A 23261-nucleotide genomic window follows, 5' to 3' on the forward strand; every position below is an offset into this window, starting at 1 on the left:
CTGACAGCAGAGACTAAAGGATCGGTGGCTGTGGCTGAAAGGAGCTCATCAGTTCATATTGCTGGTTGAGAGACTCGCAGGGTGACGGAAGCACTGCGGGAGTCTAAACTCCCTCGGGGCGAGTAGTGTCCCAATTAGCCCCCTCTTGTTCAGCTTTAATTAGATATCGGTTCCACATGACAAGTGGAAGTGCACTGCCAGCTCTCTGTAAACAGACTAATGACCTGGATGCCGGTGATGGATGGTTGACCCTTCCAGCTCACTCATGCTGTTCATATTCCTTCTCTCTGAGTAACTTCAGCATTCTCTCCCATCTTCCGTCTACATTCCCTGAAGACAACTTCGGCTTTTTGTTTTTATTGCTGAAAAGATCTGTTTTAATTCTGCTTTGTGAAAGAGAATAGTGAATGTATGGCTGCACTGCAGTTCACTTAGATTTGTATCGACTTTTGTCACATCCAGAGGAAAGTCAAAATATAAAGTTGGTTGCTGGTCAGTGTTCAGGGAGACTGTGGTGCCAGCCAGCTTTCGGGGTATCTCACTGAAATTAACATAAAAACTGTAAGACTGGAATGTTATTACAGTTACGAAACCATAACAACTGTAAGGATTGTATGTATTTGTTTATTCAATAATCGTCATGACGATATTTAACAAGATAAGCACATGCTACATGTTTGTTTTCTAAAACCCTGTCGATACTTGTCGACTGTAAATGTCGTTATTCATCGCTTATGGCGTGGAGGCCTTACGGGATCAACTTGGTCTTAAGATGTCTTTACTCTTGTTTTGAAACATTGTTAAATGAGTCAGTATTTCTATGCTAGTTAGCCATGTGGAGGTATTTTATCTGAAGTTTAAGCTCCCATGAGATTACTGTCATATCTACAGGCTTACTCAACATTTCTTTTATAAGACTTTGGCTCTTATTTTTAAGCTAATGAGTCCTTAGATTTTAAATATGAGAACTAAATGATGGATATCATTAGGAACTTAAAAGTGTTAAGACACAAGTGCCAAGTAGCATGGATTACGTAGGCCTACCATATGTATGTAAAGAAAACCAGGCATATAATCCCTGATAAACGTTTAAGCCAGATGGACTGAGCACAACAGGAAAAACAATCCAAGAAACGGTCACAGCGGGATTCCCATGAGATTCCTGACATTCCTCATTTTTCTCCTCATTTTGTCCTTGCCGCTATCGGTCAGGCCGGAGGCAGCAGCTGGCCCTCTAACATCCTGACAAACACACACACCTCTAACAGGCATGTGTGAAGTCAAAACCACAAACTGTGAAATGGGGCAACTAGGGAATACAGATGCTTAAAGAAAAAAGAAAAGAAAAACATCAGTCATGGTCGACAAGAGGAAATTTGTATTTGATAAACAGCAGACTGCTGGAGAAGATAACTGTCCATGGTAGCTGTTAAAGGGGAGTAGCTGAAACAGAGGGCAAAGGTTATTGTTTAGGGAAAAGATGAAGATCTCAGTCTCTGACAGATCCTATAAAAGAGCCAGAACCTAAATGAAACGGTCTCTGGATCCTTTCTTACTGCATCTTGGTGATCAAAAAGGCTGGCAGGGACCACAGACCACTTTTCTCTGACTTTATTATTCCTTTTAAAATTAGAGGGCAAGTGTTCTGGTGCGATCCACTGAGCCTGGGACTAAATCTGACAGAATCGGCACATGCTGGGTCAGAGCAGACATGTGCGTCTCAAAATAGAGGCTGAGAGAGAACGGGAGCAGAGCAGTGAAGAAGAATGAAGAAAACAAAGAGAGATTTGCCCGGAGTAATTTAACAGAGCATGCACGGACATGCAGAAATGCACAACCTCATTTTACCAAACACACATACACAGTTATGCACTCTGGCATATTAGTCTGGGAAGTGTGTTGAACCCAGAGGCAAAAGGGGAGACTTGGTGAGGAAGGTTGGTAAACAGGATGATGTCATGCTCTACAAATGGTTGACAGCAAACTAAAACCGATCTAGGAAGAATACTACGCTGCAAAATACTGAAGTTGACTTCATTCTGTCACTTAAATGGAGGAAGCACACTAGAGCTAGGAAAACTTGCAAAAAAAAAAAAAAATGTAGATGATACCACAGGAGTATTACTGAGAAACCTGAATGGTAAGTTGAGGATCTTTTTGTAACCACAAACAAGCCCATAACACATTATATAGGGGTGTGTGGGTATAACCAAACTAACACTTGTGCAATGTAACAAAGCACTCTTCCATGTATACCTCATTTATTTGGTACTTGTTAGCAAATCCACCTTTTTTGTTTGAGAGATTCTTGCTGGTCTAATAGGACAGATGACCCTAGTCTGGATTTGCATAAATCCAGCTTAATATTGAACTTGTTTAAAAGTAGTTTACTCCGATTTAACAGAAACTGCTATTTTACATAATTCTTTACTTCTGGCCCTAAAATCTTTTGCACAGTGGACCTACACCACGTTAAATCGTGACAACAAAACTAGGCTCAAGTTTCTTAGACTTTAGGTAAGAAACACGATAGTTACGTGTTCAAATTTCAGCTCTTTTTGTTTGCACAACCGTTTATTATTCGCCGACTCGACACCTGACACTTTGACTTGTCACAGCAGGAAAAGCACAGATTTCACCAATAGTAACTTCTTTCCATTTAGCCATCTCGGGTGATAAGCAGAGGCCCACAAGATTCTCACGTTACAATAAACTTGAGTAAAATACCCGTTTTTACTAGGTTATAAATCACAGACTACTTATTCTTAAACATGGGATTATACTTTTTTCGTTTTCTTTTTTCTTCTTTGCTCTTTCCTTTGGTTTATTGTATTTCCTTCCAATTCATGTAAAGCACTTTGAATTGCCTTGTTGCTGAAAATGTGCTATATAAATAAAAATTACCTTACCTTTCAGGATATCACAGTACAACAATTATTGCTGCCGTTGCAAAACTTTAACATACTGATTATTAGGGTTATAATAATGCAATAAATGTCATTTTGATTGAGGGTGTATTTCTTTCCAACAACCTTTAAGGTGGCATTACAACTTTCATGTTTTGAGATGTTAAAGACATGAATCTTCACATAGTTCTCCACTAAATCTACGTATATATTCTGAGAAGAAATCTCTACATTTCTCTTTTGACTCAATTTATTTTTCTCAGAGCAGAAGTTTACAGCAGCACATTATTCCCTCCCAGGAGGTGGTAGTGACAACTTAAATATATCGGAGTGAAATTAAGAGGTAAAGATTATCTAAAAAAACAAAACAAAAAAAACAAAACAAAACACCATGACCACCAGTGCTGCATATTTGTCCATAAGCCCAAAGCAGATAATCTTCACGGATGTCAAGACCTTAACCAGGCTATGCCTAGCTAGCAAAGCAGTAGCCTGCATGCAAAGTCATGGGAAAATACCTTTGGCAAGTGTTAAAATGGGCATTGGAAGCATTATGTGCCGAGTCTATGAAGCATTGGCATCTTTCAGAGTCTGTTTGCTCACAAACCCCCAGAACAAAGGAATCCTGTAGAAAATGTACACACTGTATTTCTTGCTGTACATAAACTTCTGTCATAATTATAAAAAGAAGAAGAAAAAAAAACTTCTGTGAAGTGAGCATGGTGCATCATTTATCTTTTACATCCCAGTACTTAAGAACTCGAGACAAAATTGATTCTTACTGTGACTGCAAGTTAATAGGAGTCAGTGTAGATCAGACTGTACGTTTTAGTTTGTCTGCTTCAGTCGGACTAAACTGACAGTTTAGACCAGGAAACACAGCTAACCACAGATCACCAAATGTCAGAGTGTCAGATGTTTTTTTTTTTTTTTTTTTTTTTCAGAATTACTTCTGTTAAAAATAGGAAATAGTTTTAGGAAGTGGCAGAATAATAATACTGCTTACAACATGCTAACAATAACCTAAAAAAATATCTCCGCCTCTCAAAAAGCCTCAGTTCTCAGACATGTAGCCATAAAATTCTCTAATTGTTTTTTTTAAATCTACAAAAATCTGATTATTCTTTTTCTGAAAACTGATTGAAGTGAATTTTGTTTTATCATGTACTAAATAGGAAATGTTAAAGCTGCCATTTAGCTAGTCGTGACGACAAAAGAGAAGAATCCATGTGGTCCAAAATACGTGACTAGGGTTGCATGATTAGAAAATCAAGTGACGGTGAAATTATTAGTAAATATTGTTCTGTATCAGTTGCTAATAATCCACATTTTCCCCCTCACTCTTCTCTTTCAAATTTTAAAGGGGGGTTATTATGTAAAATAAACTTTTTTTTTTAACTTTACATTATGTTATAATGTTATTCCCTCAAAAAAAAAAAAAAAAAAAAAGCATAACTGGAGTGTTGTTTTTAATCATTCATGCATGTTTAACAAATCCTTTAATCTCCCCCAGACTAGCAACAGCAGCAGTAAGCAAACACCTGGTGCAACTGTGAGCCTACTGAACTTATAATAAGGATGATTTTAGTTCAATGTTCTTCAGACGACGTAATGAAGGTGTAGTGTTTCAGCAGGAGCAGTAAATATACACAACACTGTGACACAGGTTTGCTTCCAATGTAGCACAGAACCCAGCATGTGACACTAAAAAAAGGACTTCATTAAAGTCTTAATATTTGTTTGAATTATTTCAGAAATTATGGTACTTCCCTTTGACACCAGGTATTTCAAGCAGATCACCGGGGCCACAATATTTCCCTCCTTACAGTATCTCGGAGAAAATTATCTGAAGATTCTGACTTGTGCTTTCAGAATGTTATGCAATGCAAGGTTGCCATATGATTGACTAATGTAATATTTACAAAATAAGAAGGAAATTGCTGCACATAACTAATCCTTGGAGATGGGTCTGAGGATGACTAAGTAGCCACATGATGAACAGTTGTAGAAACTTGGTGGTACTATGTCTGTGAGTGTGTGTGTGTGCGTGTGTGTTTTCAGCGCATCTGTTTAAGCCAGCAGATTAACTACACCAAAGCCAAGCCTCCCCCTTCATTCACTTCTTTCTGCAAGGTCAGTAGGCAAGACGGTCAATCCTAAGCCTGTCANAACAGAGCTTACTCCGGAGGAGAGCAGTCTGGATGCTGGATTTATACATTATACACTTCCACATGAAACAGTAACTGCTTCCCATTGGCCGTAACTGTCTCCCATTGGACAGTTACGGCATGGATTATTATGTTTCACCTAGCAATGAGTTTTTAACCACAACTCCTGCTCACCAGTGGATTGGTCACCCAAGTGTCCAAGCTTTAACCCTATTAATAGTTGGTGGAATGTGCTGTAGAAGAATTTGTGCCGAGATCCGCCTCTCACGTCTTCTCTACAAGACACTGCTGAAAAATAAATGAAATGGATGGAAATAAATGATATTTCAGAGACCTACTGCCTCAATGACAGTGTAATCAAAGCAAAAGGCAGTCCAATTAAGTCTAAGGTTGTGTTACTTTTTTAGGATAGGCGGAGAAACAGGTGGGCAATGACTGATCTCCAAAAGCATTTTTTCTTAAATATTAGATTTTACTAAAAGTGCACAGTTACATTATGACTAATATGCAATAGTGACCTTATTTAGTTTAAGTGAAATTGTTAACTCCATTATTAGCTTTATTGTACCATAGTACACTCAGTCAGAAAAAGTAAAAAAAAACTAATTAAGTAAACTAATGTTAGAAAATGGATTGATTCTTGCAAGTGGCCTCAGGTTGAAACAGAAAAGCTGCTCCTCAGTCACACAGATTCTTTGTTGCTTTTTCGCTGCCTTGCATACTTTCACAGGCCCATCTGGTTATTTTCAGATCACCCTTTAAACTTGAACTACGGCCTTTTAACTCCAACACAAACATTCTTGGGTTTCCACAAACCCTGAGATAATCTGTCGGACTTTATAACTGAGCATATATATCACGCACCGCAGTCATTTGACATATCTGAGTTTGACTGATCACACGTCATGTGTGTTCAAATGAACGTGTTTGTGCGTGAAATGTCAGCCGTCCCGAAACCAAATCGGCTATTTCAACCGTTTCCGTAAGGGAAAACAGATTGGGAGAAAGCCTCAAAAATTTCCCCTCAGGCCCTAAAGCATCATTTAAAAAGAAATCTGATCCGCGAGCGACAAAACATGGTAGACTTTTCTGTAATATAAATACTCTGAGCCGGTCAGCCTCAGACCACAGAGGCCTTTTCCAACACGCCTGCAGACACCAACTCCTACTTGGAGGGGAGAACATAAACCCACGCCACAGTCACAGCGTGCATGGGAAGAGGGAGGTTAAGGTTCTTTAGTCAAAGACAATGAATGCAGCATTGTTCTCATGCACTGACTTGACTGTGATAAAGCTGCTATGCTGAAGAGATGCAAAGGCAAATGTCATCTACCATCCCTTTGTACAGCAGGTCATATTTTAGATATGGCAGCTGCTTGAACATCAAACACAACTTTCTCTGTTTCGGTAAAATGAGAAGTTATGATTCACTGCAGTGCAAAACTTGAAAATGAATTAAATTAAAGGCAGCCATCTCCACTCAGTCAAACAATAAGAGAATGGGAAAGCACAGTGGGTCTCAATTATGAACAACAGGCATAGATATCGGGTGTGGTAATGGTTGTAGGACCAATGACTGATGAATCTGTGGGAACACTGGCTGATCCCAGCGCACACTCAAATATCCAACATATCTGGACTCAGATTTACATGTAATGGTTCCTGATTAGATTTAACGGCCACGTACACAGAATGTGATACAAATGAATGAAGTTAATAAATGTTTTTCTTAAATTTTTACTGACAGCATCTCAATAGACAAATGAAGTCTCTGCAGTATTGTATATATTTTAAAAGCCATATCTAGCATGCTGTGTTTATAATGTCCTATAGCTACTGTGCTTCCTCCCACTTTGAGTTTTTTATTTGCTTTTCTGATTGGTTCTAAACTAAGATGTAGCATGAAATTTTAAAAGTAAAACATCGTATTTATTTTCAGTTGTGCTCCTTGTTGGATCATTTTCATTTAAATCATTTGCTAAGGAGAAAGAGCCAAGCAGCTGAAGGGACCTCAGAAAATGTGAAGAATTACAGCTGGGCTTGTAATTTGGATTAAACGGTGCTTTAGATACCACAAACTGATTCTTTCTGAACAATCACACAGTGCAGCCGAGTTTTCTCACTCACCAACCCACACAGAGGCACTTCTAATCAGCTGAGCAGCAAACTGAATAGCATCCTTTCAGAGAAGGAAAAGCTGTGGGGCCTGTGTGTGTGTTTGTGTGGGTGAGACTTGTTTGTGTTTAGGTCTGAAGACAACGCAGCGCTGGTGTAAAAAAAGTGTAAATTAGAGTTGAAGTTCTTTTACAAACGGGATTTACGAGAGTGTGGGCGGGGCGTTTGTGATTGGCCCACAGGATTTATTAACCACACAGGGGTGGGTTTTCAGCTTTAAGGCGAGGGCTGATGAAGGATTGACAGAATGTTGTGATGGTTAAAGTGACCCACAGAAACCTCAGAGGGATATGAGGGATCTCCGACCAGATGCCACGTTTTCTTTTTAAATCCTGTCACATCTTATAAACGTATCATTGCCAATAACTTCTGACAGACACTAGGCTATACCAGGTTTGATGTCTTCCTCACCCATCATTGCTTCTTCCTCCCCTTTCTCCAAATTCCTTCACTTTCCTTTTGCTTCTATTGTCGTCTTCCACTTCCTGGTGGTTTTCTCCCAAAATTCCTTAACTTGTTCCTTTTAACAAATTGCTTCTCTTCCTTCTTTCTCCATCCTTTCTTCCAACAGCAGCCTGCCTCCTCCTCTTCAGTTTGTCATAACCATAAAAGGACACAACTGAACCTTGTGGCAGTTTTCCTCTTAGTTCCTCCATCCTCCTTTGCCCCAACTGTTTCTGATTCTGCAGCCTCTCTGTGTAAAATGCAGTGCACAAAAACTCAGATTTTGCCTTCCACCTACTTTACCTGCTTAACTCCAGGTCCCTTCGAAATTTTAAAAGCTGGGCTAATTTTTTTATATACCCTAACATTTGATAGCTGAATTCAGGTATGTCGGTTTAACTGGATGCTGCACGTTCTAGTGCTTTTGTTGAGTCTCACCTGGCTGCACAGCAACGTTTTTGTCAAATGTTTACTTTTCGGTTTCACAAACCTTTATATTCCCCAGAAGTTTCCAAGAATGATCTCAAAGGTTCTTATACTTTTAAGCTTCTTAACCTACATTTAAGGCCAAAATTATTCAGTCGAAAATAAAATCACATTACGTTTGTTTATTTTCTTGTGGCCCTACTTGAGGTAAAGTTCCTCCAGCTTCACTTAGTAACTTTCTTTAAGTAAAAACTTTGTTCTGAATCTCAACCACCGACTCCGACCAAAACCATCTGCCTTCCAGCCGAAACAGCTGGTTGAGCTGAGATTCATCCGTCATCCAAGCCTGTAGATGGGCTCTGGAACCAAACGCAGAGGTCCAACCACTTTTGAGTAAAAGACAGCCTGAATTCAGGCCACAGTAATCCTCAACATTAGCACTTTTGTCTTTTAGGTTTATTAAATCACTGATTTTGCTATTATGAGACTGATTTTTGACAGATCGCAAAACTGACTGGTTTATATAAAAAAGATCTGAAATAGTCTGACTATGTTAGCTTGGTTGAGCTGATGGTCTGCACGGTTTCATTTAAAAAAAAAAAATATATATATATATATATAGTTCTTAAAGTCAATTGTGTCTCAACTAATCAAACATGCAACAATATCTTTTTACCATTTTGGGCTAGTGAGCCAGAAAAACCAACCGGGACCTTTAGCTTAGTAACTATAGGAGTCTCCTTTCAGAGCTGATCTTTTAACCCTCACCACATTAAGTCTCTCCCATCTTTTAAAGACAGAATTACTGGAAACAAAGCTGTCAGAAATGTCTGTTGTCTTTGACCTTTTCATACTCCCTGACTCGACATTACGTTATCCAGTTGCTGCAGGCAAAAACCACACAAAACGTCTGCGAAGACTCTGTCACAACTCAGGAATGTATGGTGCCGACATTTTTGCAGATATCCAACTCATCATTCCTATATCTGTGGTCACTTTTATGGAGGAGGATTGAATTCCTTCTATATAAAGACAAATTAAAGAACAACTAAATGAAACATTTTACATTTACATCACAAAAAACGTGCATCAGAGTAGTTTGAATTCGTGGTAGGGCTTTCAAATTAAGTCATAAATTATGCCCTTTGTAATGTTGCGCTGATAAACATCTGGAAAACTTGGCAGCTGTAAAGTCTGGCTTGGACGTGCTGGTGCATTCCTTCAACTTTGGTTGGTTTATTTTTGATCCCCACACTCGACAACCAGCGACTCAGATTGTTGTCCATCAAAATACTGCAACCTCAACCACAAGCTGGGTTGAGGTTTTTTTTTTTTTGTTTTGTTTTGTTTTGCAAAGTCCATTTTTATGATGCTTTTAAAGCTTTTAAGAGACCACAAGAAATGCGGTTTTAATCCGTGCCTCATAAATATTTAGACCAAAATAATGTTAAAAAGCTTGGCTGGATTAACTGATCTGAGCTTCACAGCTTTATCTGGTAGTTTTGGCAGGAGACAGAGTTTGAGGAAAAAATGAATGCTGGCATATCCAAAACGCCTGTTTTATTAGGGTTCAAAAATGAAGAAATGAAAAATATTTCCATGCACCATGGGGTAAAAAGTAATCTTTAACCGAATTAATCAGAAAATAGGCTAGACTGCTGTGTCAGTCACTTCAATTAAATAAACTTTATAGGGCACTTTTTAAATGGTCAAGTATAACACAACGTGCTTTGCAGAGCTTAAAAACAAAAAGAGAAAAAAACAAAAACACTGGAAACACATTAAAAACGATCAATGAGAAAGAAAAGATAATGTCAAAGATTTGGATTTTGCAGAAATAACTTGTTATAAGAATAACAGTTTAAAATATCTAAGCTAAATTTAGGTTTGTATGTGAAGAAATTTGATTTTGAACAAAACTAAAAACTGTCCTAATAGTTTCAAACCGGCCTGATAAAAACCAGACCCTTGCACAATTTTCTTCATATAGAGTCTGGAGCATTCCTGGAGGCATGGACTGTGTTGAGGTTTTAAATTTTACCCAATTGTTAACGTTTTCCTGTGATTAACTAATGCGCCAGTTCAATGCCAAGTGGCTTACCTGAAATTGCATGCGCTGTAAACAAGCATCCTCCACTGCGCAGAGAGAAGTACTGATCCAAACGAGGCGGCTGTTAATGTTAATTAAATATTTGGAAGCGTGGCCAACATGGACTCAACGACTTTGTTCACTTCCTCCACTGCCACTGCTAAAACTACAGGCAGATTAAAATTCTAGCACGGAAAATCAACGTCATGATTCACAACTTCTCCTCCTCTTTCCTTATTGGCCTGGTATAAAGTCTACCGGAGAGAATCCGAGTGTAGGGGAGGAAGTCCAGACCGTGCTGGAAGCAATCATTTTTTATTTTTTTTTAGTAGAACTGCAGAGTAAGGTAATGGCCAGAGTAGAACCAAAAAGACCAACTTTTTAAAACTAAATGTTGAAGGAAAATCTGCTTTCCACATTCACAGTCCTCACATCTGTGTTTGTTTCTGTATCAGGAATTCATTCAGAGAACTCATCATCTATCAACGAACAAACCCAAGCAAAAAAAGAAAAAAAAAGAAAAAGCAATTAACCACAACAGAAAAAGATTAATGAGCTACTGCTGCTGACATCTGCAAAACCAACTCTACGATGAAACGCTGAAGTGAGCTGCGATTTGGAATCGAGCTAATCCAACAGCAAACTGAGCTCACCTGCACAGTCTTCTTTATGCGCTGCGACGGTCCAGGGTAATCCTTGGAGTACAGGTCAGTCAGGAACAGAGAGTTGATGAGAGTGGATTTACCGAGACCAGACTCACCTGAGGACAAAAAGTAAAGAATCAACAAGGATTCTGCTGTTACAATGATGGAACTACAGCTGACTGTTCAATTCTCTGACTAGATGTGCATGCACTGCACACACATTTAGTGACCTTTGGGAAATGGGTTGCAACACAGAAAATAAAACTGGATGCATTGTGTGAGGGGGAAAAAGGTCAGGACCTCATCTGCCAGTACAAAAAGCTCCCAGATAGAGGAAATAAAACGTTTCCTCTCTACTTCGCCTCGGGGAGATTCCCTTCTTCAACATTATCATTTATCCACTCTCTCTGTCCATCTCTCTGAATGCCTTCTTTATAAATAAATCTAAATATTTCTGTTCTCACTGTATAAACTTTCCACTCCCACTGGTGACAAAAACACAGAAGATGAAGAACCGCAACAAACATTTATTTGACAAAGTGCATTTAATCCAAGCGTACACATCACATATGCTTTTTCTCTCTCACACACACACACACACACACACACACACACACACACACACACTTCATCTTTGAGGCTCATGTCTCAAAGATGAAGAGTAAAACTAAAGAGGAGGGAAGTCTGTCTGACAGGGCAGTCTCTGCAGAAGATATCTGATGATATCAAAACATAATTATCTTTTGTCAAAGTCAAAACTTTTTGAGATTAGCAACATGTTTTCCATTTGTGAAAGAAAAACAAAAAGATTTCCAATGCTTTGTTACCGCAAGGATCACCGGAGAATAAGAATACAAAGCCATGAAATATGTACCAGTCAGTTTTGTGCTCGTTTCCAATTTTGTGTTTGGTTTTAGATTCATCTGATTTATTGTCTTCCACCTATCAGATCGGATCACGAAGCAACAGGTTGGGAAGGGAAACCCGGACAACTCAGTTACTCTCCAGCTCATTCTGGAAAATTCAAGGCATTCCCAGGCTACCCAATTCTGAATCTGCCCCAGTATCTCCTCCCAGTTCAGATTTTATGTTGTGTATTTTTTCTTAGGAATGCACCACAACACTAAGATTTTCTTCTCCAATTCTTTCAAAAAAAAAAAAAAAAATTCTTTAAGTTTCTGATAAACTGGAATCAAAAGTGTAGCATCACATAATTTTTTTTTCTCAAAAAAGCTTTTTGAATTCGTAAATCCATCTCCTTATTTTACCCACTCAATGCCGACAGTGTTCATACTTTGTTAAAGAATAAACAAAAATGTTCCCATGGCTCTTTCCCATTGTGTCCTTTATTGCTCTTTGAAACTTTGCACAACTAGATATGAAAAGTGTGTTTTTTTTTAAATTTTTTTATAAAAAAATATTCACTTGGAACAAACTGCATTATGAATCCCCATCTGGGAAACTTTGCATTGACCTCCAGCTTCAAGACAGGATGCCAAAGGAGATCATACTTTCTGCAGACATACTTGGATTCAAACATATGCGCAAAGCTGCTTTCAGCACTTATAAATATAAAAAAAATAAAATCAGTACAGCGCTGGCAAGCTGCATGCAGCATGAAGGAACTAAGCTAGGAGTTTTCCTGTTTCTAAATGATAATCAGATGTTGCTTGAATAACTTCAGATTGATCAGCACTTTTCTTAAACTTCAGAGTCTGTGTGATGAGCTATACTGGAAGCTTTGGCTGTTGAGATCTGCAGTAAGCAGTGAAATATACAAAGTCACCCAGTTCTGTACAAATATTTGCCTTTCACCATTTCCTTATGGGCATACTTCTTTTTTGGACGCATTTTTTTTCCTCTTAGACACGCCCTTGAATTGAACAGGGCTTCCTTTATATTGACTGCGGGACATCTGGATGTTTAATCAGACTATGAAAACTTGGTGGATTTGTGTTTTTCCCCCCGCCGCCTTCAACTCTCAGCCGGTGCCCAGAGTGTGTTTGCACAGCTATGGATGATATTCTGTCACCGTCTGAGTGATGAACATGCTGCTTCTCCCACAGTCTCTCCCAAGAGGAGATGAACAACTCATCAATTACAGACTATTTGGAGATCCAGGTCCAGCATCCACGTGTCCACAGAGACCATTTTGGTGGGATGGTGTCACTTCTGATGCTATCTCGACTAAAACAAACAGCAGGAAATGAAGCGTCTCAGTCTGTTCTGACACTGTTGCTATCCGAGAGATTTGCGATGGACAAACCAAAGTAGTGCATGGGAAATAATTTTTACAAAGAATAATCTGATGAGTTGGGAGTATATTTGTAATCAGCCCACATTGCTATGATGCCTCTAAATGAAATCCAGAGGAACTAATTCCCTTCAGGAGTTGGTTTGCGTGTAACTCAGCTTCCTGTAAAGCCAGATGTTCTGTGAGGTTTCATCAATGTAGAAAGGAACACAGCAGGAAGTTGTGAGAAGTTAAGAGCTCGGTTAAGATATAAAACAATATCCCAAGCTTTCAACATCCCACCGATGTTTAATCCATCATCCAAAAAGCAGAAAGAGTATAACACCTATAAACATATCAGTAGAAACAAGGAGACCATTAATTAGAAAAACAACCAAGAAGTCAACTGAAACTCTGGAGGGGTTGCAGAGATCCAACCTGTTCACCAGGCAACTTTTCATTTAAGAGGTAGTCTTTTCATGAAAAGACTACCTTTTCATCAAAAGAAGAAGAAAGCTGCAAAACCATAAAGTTGTGTTTACGGTTTGTCAGGTAGATTTATGTTTTAAGGGCGACACACATCAGTACTAGTAGACTCATGACAAGCAAGGTATGTTTGTTAATTTAATTTATAACACCTCACAACACCAGCTGCTGTCAAAGTGCCACCCATCAAGATTTCATGACACTTTCGCACTTTGAAGCAGCAAAACCGCTGGAAAAAGAGAAAGAAAAATAATACTTTTGGCACTGATCCAGTGATCAGTATAGCAGCTGCTGACTGAAATCTTAACTCAGAAAGCTGATTTGAATTTCAAACTGTAGAGAAATCAAATTGGTCTCTGACTAAACACTAAAAGTTGCACAATGATGACATAATTAAAGCAGTTTCTTCAAGAAGCTGACAGCAGAGACTAAAGGATCGGTGGCTGTGGCTGAAAGGAGCTCATCAGTTCATATTGCTGGTTGAGAGACTCGCAGGGTGACGGAAGCACTGCGGGAGTCTAAACTCCCTCGGGGCGAGTAGTGTCCCAATTAGCCCCCTCTTGTTCAGCTTTAATTAGATATCGGTTCCACATGACAAGTGGAAGTGCACTGCCAGCTCTCTGTAAACAGACTAATGACCTGGATGCCGGTGATGGATGGTTGACCCTTCCAGCTCACTCATGCTGTTCATATTCCTTCTCTCTGAGTAACTTCAGCATTCTCTCCCATCTTCCGTCTACATTCCCTGAAGACAACTTCGGCTTTTTGTTTTTATTGCTGAAAAGATCTGTTTTAATTCTGCTTTGTGAAAGAGAATAGTGAATGTATGGCTGCACTGCAGTTCACTTAGATTTGTATCGACTTTTGTCACATCCAGAGGAAAGTCAAAATATAAAGTTGGTTGCTGGTCAGTGTTCAGGGAGACTGTGGTGCCAGCCAGCTTTCGGGGTATCTCACTGAAATTAACATAAAAACTGTAAGACTGGAATGTTATTACAGTTACGAAACCATAACAACTGTAAGGATTGTATGTATTTGTTTATTCAATAATCGTCATGACGATATTTAACAAGATAAGCACATGCTACATGTTTGTTTTCTAAAACCCTGTCGATACTTGTCGACTGTAAATGTCGTTATTCATCGCTTATGGCGTGGAGGCCTTACGGGATCAACTTGGTCTTAAGATGTCTTTACTCTTGTTTTGAAACATTGTTAAATGAGTCAGTATTTCTATGCTAGTTAGCCATGTGGAGGTATTTTATCTGAAGTTTAAGCTCCCATGAGATTACTGTCATATCTACAGGCTTACTCAACATTTCTTTTATAAGACTTTGGCTCTTATTTTTAAGCTAATGAGTCCTTAGATTTTAAATATGAGAACTAAATGATGGATATCATTAGGAACTTAAAAGTGTTAAGACACAAGTGCCAAGTAGCATGGATTACGTAGGCCTACCATATGTATGTAAAGAAAACCAGGCATATAATCCCTGATAAACGTTTAAGCCAGATGGACTGAGCACAACAGGAAAAACAATCCAAGAAACGGTCACAGCGGGATTCCCATGAGATTCCTGACATTCCTCATTTTTCTCCTCATTTTGTCCTTGCCGCTATCGGTCAGGCCGGAGGCAGCAGCTGGCCCTCTAACATCCTGACAAACACACACACCTCTAACAGGCATGTGTGAAGTCAAAACCACAAACTGTGAAATGGGGCAACTAGGGAATACAGATGCTTAAAGAAAAAAGAAAAGAAAAACATCAGTCATGGTCGACAAGAGGAAATTTGTATTTGATAAACAGCAGACTGCTGGAGAAGATAACTGTCCATGGTAGCTGTTAAAGGGGAGTAGCTGAAACAGAGGGCAAAGGTTATTGTTTAGGGAAAAGATGAAGATCTCAGTCTCTGACAGATCCTATAAAAGAGCCAGAACCTAAATGAAACGGTCTCTGGATCCTTTCTTACTGCATCTTGGTGATCAAAAAGGCTGGCAGGGACCACAGACCACTTTTCTCTGACTTTATTATTCCTTTTAAAATTAGAGGGCAAGTGTTCTGGTGCGATCCACTGAGCCTGGGACTAAATCTGACAGAATCGGCACATGCTGGGTCAGAGCAGACATGTGCGTCTCAAAATAGAGGCTGAGAGAGAACGGGAGCAGAGCAGTGAAGAAGAATGAAGAAAACAAAGAGAGATTTGCCCGGAGTAATTTAACAGAGCATGCACGGACATGCAGAAATGCACAACCTCATTTTACCAAACACACATACACAGTTATGCACTCTGGCATATTAGTCTGGGAAGTGTGTTGAACCCAGAGGCAAAAGGGGAGACTTGGTGAGGAAGGTTGGTAAACAGGATGATGTCATGCTCTACAAATGGTTGACAGCAAACTAAAACCGATCTAGGAAGAATACTACGCTGCAAAATACTGAAGTTGACTTCATTCTGTCACTTAAATGGAGGAAGCACACTAGAGCTAGGAAAACTTGCAAAAAAAAAAAAAAATGTAGATGATACCACAGGAGTATTACTGAGAAACCTGAATGGTAAGTTGAGGATCTTTTTGTAACCACAAACAAGCCCATAACACATTATATAGGGGTGTGTGGGTATAACCAAACTAACACTTGTGCAATGTAACAAAGCACTCTTCCATGTATACCTCATTTATTTGGTACTTGTTAGCAAATCCACCTTTTTTGTTTGAGAGATTCTTGCTGGTCTAATAGGACAGATGACCCTAGTCTGGATTTGCATAAATCCAGCTTAATATTGAACTTGTTTAAAAGTAGTTTACTCCGATTTAACAGAAACTGCTATTTTACATAATTCTTTACTTCTGGCCCTAAAATCTTTTGCACAGTGGACCTACACCACGTTAAATCGTGACAACAAAACTAGGCTCAAGTTTCTTAGACTTTAGGTAAGAAACACGATAGTTACGTGTTCAAATTTCAGCTCTTTTTGTTTGCACAACCGTTTATTATTCGCCGACTCGACACCTGACACTTTGACTTGTCACAGCAGGAAAAGCACAGATTTCACCAATAGTAACTTCTTTCCATTTAGCCATCTCGGGTGATAAGCAGAGGCCCACAAGATTCTCACGTTACAATAAACTTGAGTAAAATACCCGTTTTTACTAGGTTATAAATCACAGACTACTTATTCTTAAACATGGGATTATACTTTTTTCGTTTTCTTTTTTCTTCTTTGCTCTTTCCTTTGGTTTATTGTATTTCCTTCCAATTCATGTAAAGCACTTTGAATTGCCTTGTTGCTGAAAATGTGCTATATAAATAAAAATTACCTTACCTTTCAGGATATCACAGTACAACAATTATTGCTGCCGTTGCAAAACTTTAACATACTGATTATTAGGGTTATAATAATGCAATAAATGTCATTTTGATTGAGGGTGTATTTCTTTCCAACAACCTTTAAGGTGGCATTACAACTTTCATGTTTTGAGATGTTAAAGACATGAATCTTCACATAGTTCTCCACTAAATCTACGTATATATTCTGAGAAGAAATCTCTACATTTCTCTTTTGACTCAATTTATTTTTCTCAGAGCAGAAGTTTACAGCAGCACATTATTCCCTCCCAGGAGGTGGTAGTGACAACTTAAATATATCGGAGTGAAATTAAGAGGTAAAGATTATCTAAAAAAACAAAACAAAAAAAACAAAACAAAACACCATGACCACCAGTGCTGCATATTTGTCCATAAGCCCAAAGCAGATAATCTTCACGGATGTCAAGACCTTAACCAGGCTATGCCTAGCTAGCAAAGCAGTAGCCTGCATGCAAAGTCATGGGAAAATACCTTTGGCAAGTGTTAAAATGGGCATTGGAAGCATTATGTGCCGAGTCTATGAAGCATTGGCATCTTTCAGAGTCTGTTTGCTCACAAACCCCCAGAACAAAGGAATCCTGTAGAAAATGTACACACTGTATTTCTTGCTGTACATAAACTTCTGTCATAATTATAAAAAGAAGAAGAAAAAAAAACTTCTGTGAAGTGAGCATGGTGCATCATTTATCTTTTACATCCCAGTACTTAAGAACTCGAGACAAAATTGATTCTTACTGTGACTGCAAGTTAATAGGAGTCAGTGTAGATCAGACTGTACGTTTTAGTTTGTCTGCTTCAGTCGGACTAAACTGACAGTTTAAACCAGGAAACACAGCTAACCACAGATCACCAAATGTCAGAGTGTCAGATGTTTTTTTTTTTTTTTTTTTTTTTCAGAATTACTTCTGTTAAAAATAGGAAATAGTTTTAGGAAGTGGCAGAATAATAATACTGCTTACAACATGCTAACAATAACCTAAAAAAATATCTCCGCCTCTCAAAAAGCCTCAGTTCTCAGACATGTAGCCATAAAATTCTCTAATTGTTTTTTTTAAATCTACAAAAATCTGATTATTCTTTTTCTGAAAACTGATTGAAGTGAATTTTGTTTTATCATGTACTAAATAGGAAATGTTAAAGCTGCCATTTAGCTAGTCGTGACGACAAAAGAGAAGAATCCATGTGGTCCAAAATACGTGACTAGGGTTGCATGATTAGAAAATCAAGTGACGGTGAAATTATTAGTAAATATTGTTCTGTATCAGTTGCTAATAATCCACATTTTCCCCCTCACTCTTCTCTTTCAAATTTTAAAGGGGGGTTATTATGTAAAATAAACTTTTTTTTTTAACTTTACATTATGTTATAATGTTATTCCCTCAAAAAAAAAAAAAAAAAAAAAGCATAACTGGAGTGTTGTTTTTAATCATTCATGCATGTTTAACAAATCCTTTAATCTCCCCCAGACTAGCAACAGCAGCAGTAAGCAAACACCTGGTGCAACTGTGAGCCTACTGAACTTATAATAAGGATGATTTTAGTTCAATGTTCTTCAGACGACGTAATGAAGGTGTAGTGTTTCAGCAGGAGCAGTAAATATACACAATACTGTGATACATTGCTTCCAATGTAGCACAGAACCCAGCATGTGACACTAAAAAAAGGACTTCATTAAAGTCTTAATATTTGTTTGAATTATTTCAGAAATTATGGTACTTCCCTTTGACACCAGGTATTTCAAGCAGATCACCGGGGCCACAATATTTCCCTCCTTACAGTATCTCGGAGAAAATTATCTGAAGATTCTGACTTGTGCTTTCAGAATGTTATGTAATGCAAGGTTGCCATATGATTGACTAATGTAATATTTACAAAATAAGAAGGAAATTGCTGCACATAACTAATCCTTGGAGATGGGTCTGAGGATGACTAAGTAGCCACATGATGAACAGTTGTAGAAACTTGGTGGTACTATGTCTGTGAGTGTGTGTGTGTGCGTGTGTGTTTTCAGCGCATCTGTTTAAGCCAGCAGATTAACTACACCAAAGCCAAGCCTCCCCCTTCATTCACTTCTTTCTGCAAGGTCAGTAGGCAAGACGGTCAATCCTAAGCCTGTCACACACACACACACACACACACACACACACACACACACACACACACACACACACACAAAGCTTGCAAGATTATAGGACAACAACAAGCAGACAGGCAGCAGAGACAAGAGGCAAACAGTTTTCAAATCAAACAAGGATCAGTCTGACAGATAAACTGTTCCTGACCCAGGAGGGGAACTGCTGCTGACCTGTGAAATGCATTCAAGGCTCAATCACCTCTTTAATGGTAGCAAAGTTTGCCACTTTCAGCCTATATACTATTGAGGGATGTGGCAGTGTATTTTGAGAAGCTGAAATTTGATATATATTTTTTTTTTACTTGAACAGTAATGTAATTAATCCAATCATTCCAACCTATTTTTTTACTCAAAATATATCAATCATAATAAAAATTGTGTTATATCTTTAGGCCAGCTTGACAATAAATAAAGAAAAAATATTTTCTAAAAAAAAAACCCATTTTTTTAGAATTTGTGATGCAATATATCAATCTGGATCACAACTCTTCTTGCAGTGGTGAGTCTCCCACACAGCATCTTCTGTGCTCTCCTTCTGGGTTGCTTTAGCAAAGCAGAAGCATGACAGAGATATTAAGTACTGGCCTCAATACACATCAGAAGCAGCGTGAAACAGGCACCACTTCCCCTCTCCTCCGAGCTCTCATCTGACTATTAGCTCTGTTCAGATCTCCACGCTGGCGCTGGATCTCACTAATCTTTCCAAGAGTTTCTATTCAAACCACCAGCTGAACAAAGGGGGGGCAGGAAGCAGCTTTTTCCCCCAAAGAGTGAAGGGGAAGGGAAGTAGGGCAGAGGGGAGGAAAAAATATAAAGAAAAAGAAAAATCCACCAGACAAGAATTTTCTGATGGCATTCCTTGTTAGGGAGGGATCGAGTGACAGAAAAAGAAGAAGAAAAAAAAAAATTCTGGCAAGAGACAACAGACGTAAATGCACATTTCTTGTCAATACTTTTCCGTTGAAGATGTTAGACCTGTGCAAAACCTGGTTGTTACATAACTCTTGTGGGAAACGTGAGCTGTGGCTAAAGGGATGCTACTGAACCAAGCATCAGCTGACTAATGCATGCTAATGGAGTTGTTTAAATCCCTTTCAATAAGCGAGTATCATCAGAAAAAAGCAGGGCGTGGTATATGATTACTTTTTATGCCATCCTGTGTCACTTAAAGATGAAAATAAAAGGTAAAGTTCATGTTAATCCCCTCCCCCCCCCGTTTTGTTTTTTTTTTACTTCACACTATGGGCAGGTCCTCAACTGCCATCATAGGTCAGTACAGGGATGTCTATTAACATATAGATTATGGCCAACTTAACCGTATTTACATGATTTGTTATAATCTACAGCCTGTATGCAAGGAATGTAGCTGTATTTATTAAAACATCAATGAAAGCAGAAAGTAAGTCCTTTAGTACATAAAGGTTTCAGTTAGTTTTATCAGGTTTAACAGCTATCAGATTACCATCTGTGCTGTACAATTAATGTCACAACTTATTACAGATGTACTCAACATTTTAAGAGTTTTGATAGTTGCGAGTAGGCCTGTCGAGATAAACGATAAATCAATTAATCGCACGATAAATTAAACCTATCGACCTCATTTTAATTATCGGCTTTATTGTCTCTTCCCTTTTTTTTTTTTTCCTTTCTGTTGATGACACTGAATGAAAAAGGCTCAGCTCATTATAACCTATTTATGTCACGTTAACGAAGAACAGCTGAAAACTTACCGGGTTTATCAACTGCGGTAGCAATTTGGCTCCAACTCATCCCCTTGTCATTTCTATATTCTTTGCACAAAATGTTGAATAAATATTAATGTTGTTTCCACATATCATCTCCCCTCCGTAATTTCCCCTCAGAAAGCGCAGAGGAGAATCCGGGCTTTCTGATTGGCTACCTGTCACATTCAACAGGCTGCGTTAACACTTCCAGTCGGGGAAACCTCCTGATTTAAATCGGAGCGGCCACGACGATCTACCATAACACACCACACAATGCAGGATGATCGGTTACGAAATCACCAGCGACAATCTTAGATCGGCCACCGATCTAAGATTGTCGTAAGGGGAAAATAGGGGCAAAAAATCATGTAGTGTGAACTTCTGCATTAGGGAGTCGGATGCGCCCATCTTCTCTATTTAAATCTCGTGATTACTGAAGGGCAATATAGTATGCAGACTTTATAATCTGCACTCTTTTGGTTGAATGCAGTATTTATTTCCACTTTTGCTTTATGTTGTTTAGTTTTTATTCAAGTACGTTTTTTTGTTAATGGAAACTGAGAATCCTTTTTGTTTTTGGTTGTTTTGTTTATTTAGTTTATTAGTTCCAGTGTTATGTGTTCTTTTGAAAATAAAGTGCATCCATCTATAGCAGGAAATCGCATGCATTATTAGTTATTTCCATGAAATGAGTGTCAAAAGGTCTTGAAACAATATTATCGTTTATCACAATAATTTTTAAGACAATCGCTCAGCAAAATTTGTTATCGTGACAGGCCTAGTTGCGCGCAGGCTTTACGGCACTTTAACTTAACCTCTTAGCTGATCAGAAGGACCCAGAAGAAGCTTTCTATCTGTGCAGCAGGAGTTTGAGTGAGTGACCTCCAGGGCTCAGAAGAGTCCCCTCATATTCCACCATCGGTATGTTTTAGATCTACCACAGAATAATAATAGTAAACCTCTAAAGCCAGCCAAGTTTTCACACTTCACCAAGAAGCCAAGAGCAGCACCAACTTTCACAGCCTGCCTCGTCCTGCTGCTCCTCAAATCAAAACATGATCAGCTCTCTGGTCCAACACTGGAATTTCCTTTCTCTTCTCTCCTCTTCTCCAAACTGACAAATACAGTCAGCTTCTCTGACTGTATTTGTGGACAAAGCAGTCAGAAGACAAAGTATTTTGGATGTATTATTCTTAAAAGCTCCTTCTGGTTTTAATTGGAGTTTTTAACCTTTTGACCTAAGTCCCTCGTAGGATTTACAAACAGCAGCTGGACTTTCAGAGGTAATTTGGATTATTCTCAAATTTCATTTGACGTCTAGAAGCTGGAGCAGTGGGTCAGGGTTTAACTTTGAAGTTAAATATTTGCTAGATGATGCACACATACGTCAAAAACACTGAGATCACCACACGTGGGATGGGAAAGACTTACAATCTCCATACAACTTGATAAAATCAGCAGACAAACTTTTACAATGCTGTGACAGAACTGTCAGATTCTAGCCAAAACTGCAAGATACACTTTTTGAGATTATTTTGGGCCACTGATGGGAATCTGCAACATCTCGACCATAACCACTCCACCACAATAGAGACTGTTGATGAAGGCTGTCTAACAGTTTTGGATTGTAAAGAGGAGCTGAATGATTGCCAGGCATTCTTGGACCGTTTCAAGATCTCTTACTGGAACGATCCCCAGGAGACTGTGGACTATTCTGGAAACAACCCATGGAAATTGGACATTTAGGACAATTACTGGTACTCTGAGGAAAAAAAGAAAACCTTTTGGACAAAAACAGTTAAAGAAATTCTGGTAAGTTTCCCTTTTTACTAGGGGTGTAGTGATACAATAATTTCACGGTACAATATACGATATTCTGGTCACAATACGATATGTATCACAATATTTGTTGAGCGATACAATTCGCTACGATTCAGTGCATTTTTACGATTTTCTGAAAGATTTTAGAAGGACAGAGTGATTTTAGTGACATTTTGTGTTCCATAGACTTGAATTTAGTTAACTGAAAACTGATTAAAAGCACCAGCTACACAATACCTGACTCTGATTGGACAGTCTAACAGTCTGCAGCTGGACAAAATGAATCAAAGACACAGTGAGAGAATTAGTTTCTGTCATTTAATTCATGTGGATTTGACATAAAATTCAAAAGTTTAAACGGTAATCCAGGAGTAGAGTGGGGAGATTATCAGCCTCTGTAGACTCAATTTGCAAATGATTGCACTTATGTTTTTTCTTTTGGACAATGTGGCTGCATTTTTGAGTAAAAATGCAGAAACAAATGCAGTCTTTTGGACTATGGGGAAAAAGGCTTTTCTACCTTGTCTCCCGGAGTTAGCCGTGGCTGTAAGCTGCTTTCGTCTAACTGCTAATGGCTCCGCCTCACCCCATAGTGATCGACTCCCTGCAGCTACGCAGCGCCGCTATTCCCCTACTTGGATCT

General features: G+C 38.7%; 1 protein-coding gene across 4 annotated transcripts in view; it reads right to left on the minus strand.

Annotated features, from left to right (window-relative positions):
• Positions 1-10741: 10741 nt before the first annotated feature.
• LOC103142444 (septin-7-like) overlaps positions 10742-23261 on the minus strand; it is a 21423-nt gene continuing 8903 nt past the window's right edge. For all 4 annotated transcript variants that reach the window (XM_016674522.1, XM_016674521.1, XM_007558505.2 and 1 more), the window contains one exon: positions 10742-10968. In XM_016674522.1, the coding sequence (XP_016530008.1) occupies positions 10757-10968 (212 nt within the window). In that variant the 3' untranslated portion in view covers positions 10742-10756. The remainder of the gene's footprint in view (positions 10969-23261) is intronic.

The sequence above is a fragment of the Poecilia formosa genome, unplaced genomic scaffold, assembly GCF_000485575.1.
Source record: "Poecilia formosa unplaced genomic scaffold, Poecilia_formosa-5.1.2 Scaffold97, whole genome shotgun sequence".
Lineage (NCBI taxonomy): Eukaryota > Metazoa > Chordata > Actinopteri > Cyprinodontiformes > Poeciliidae > Poecilia > Poecilia formosa.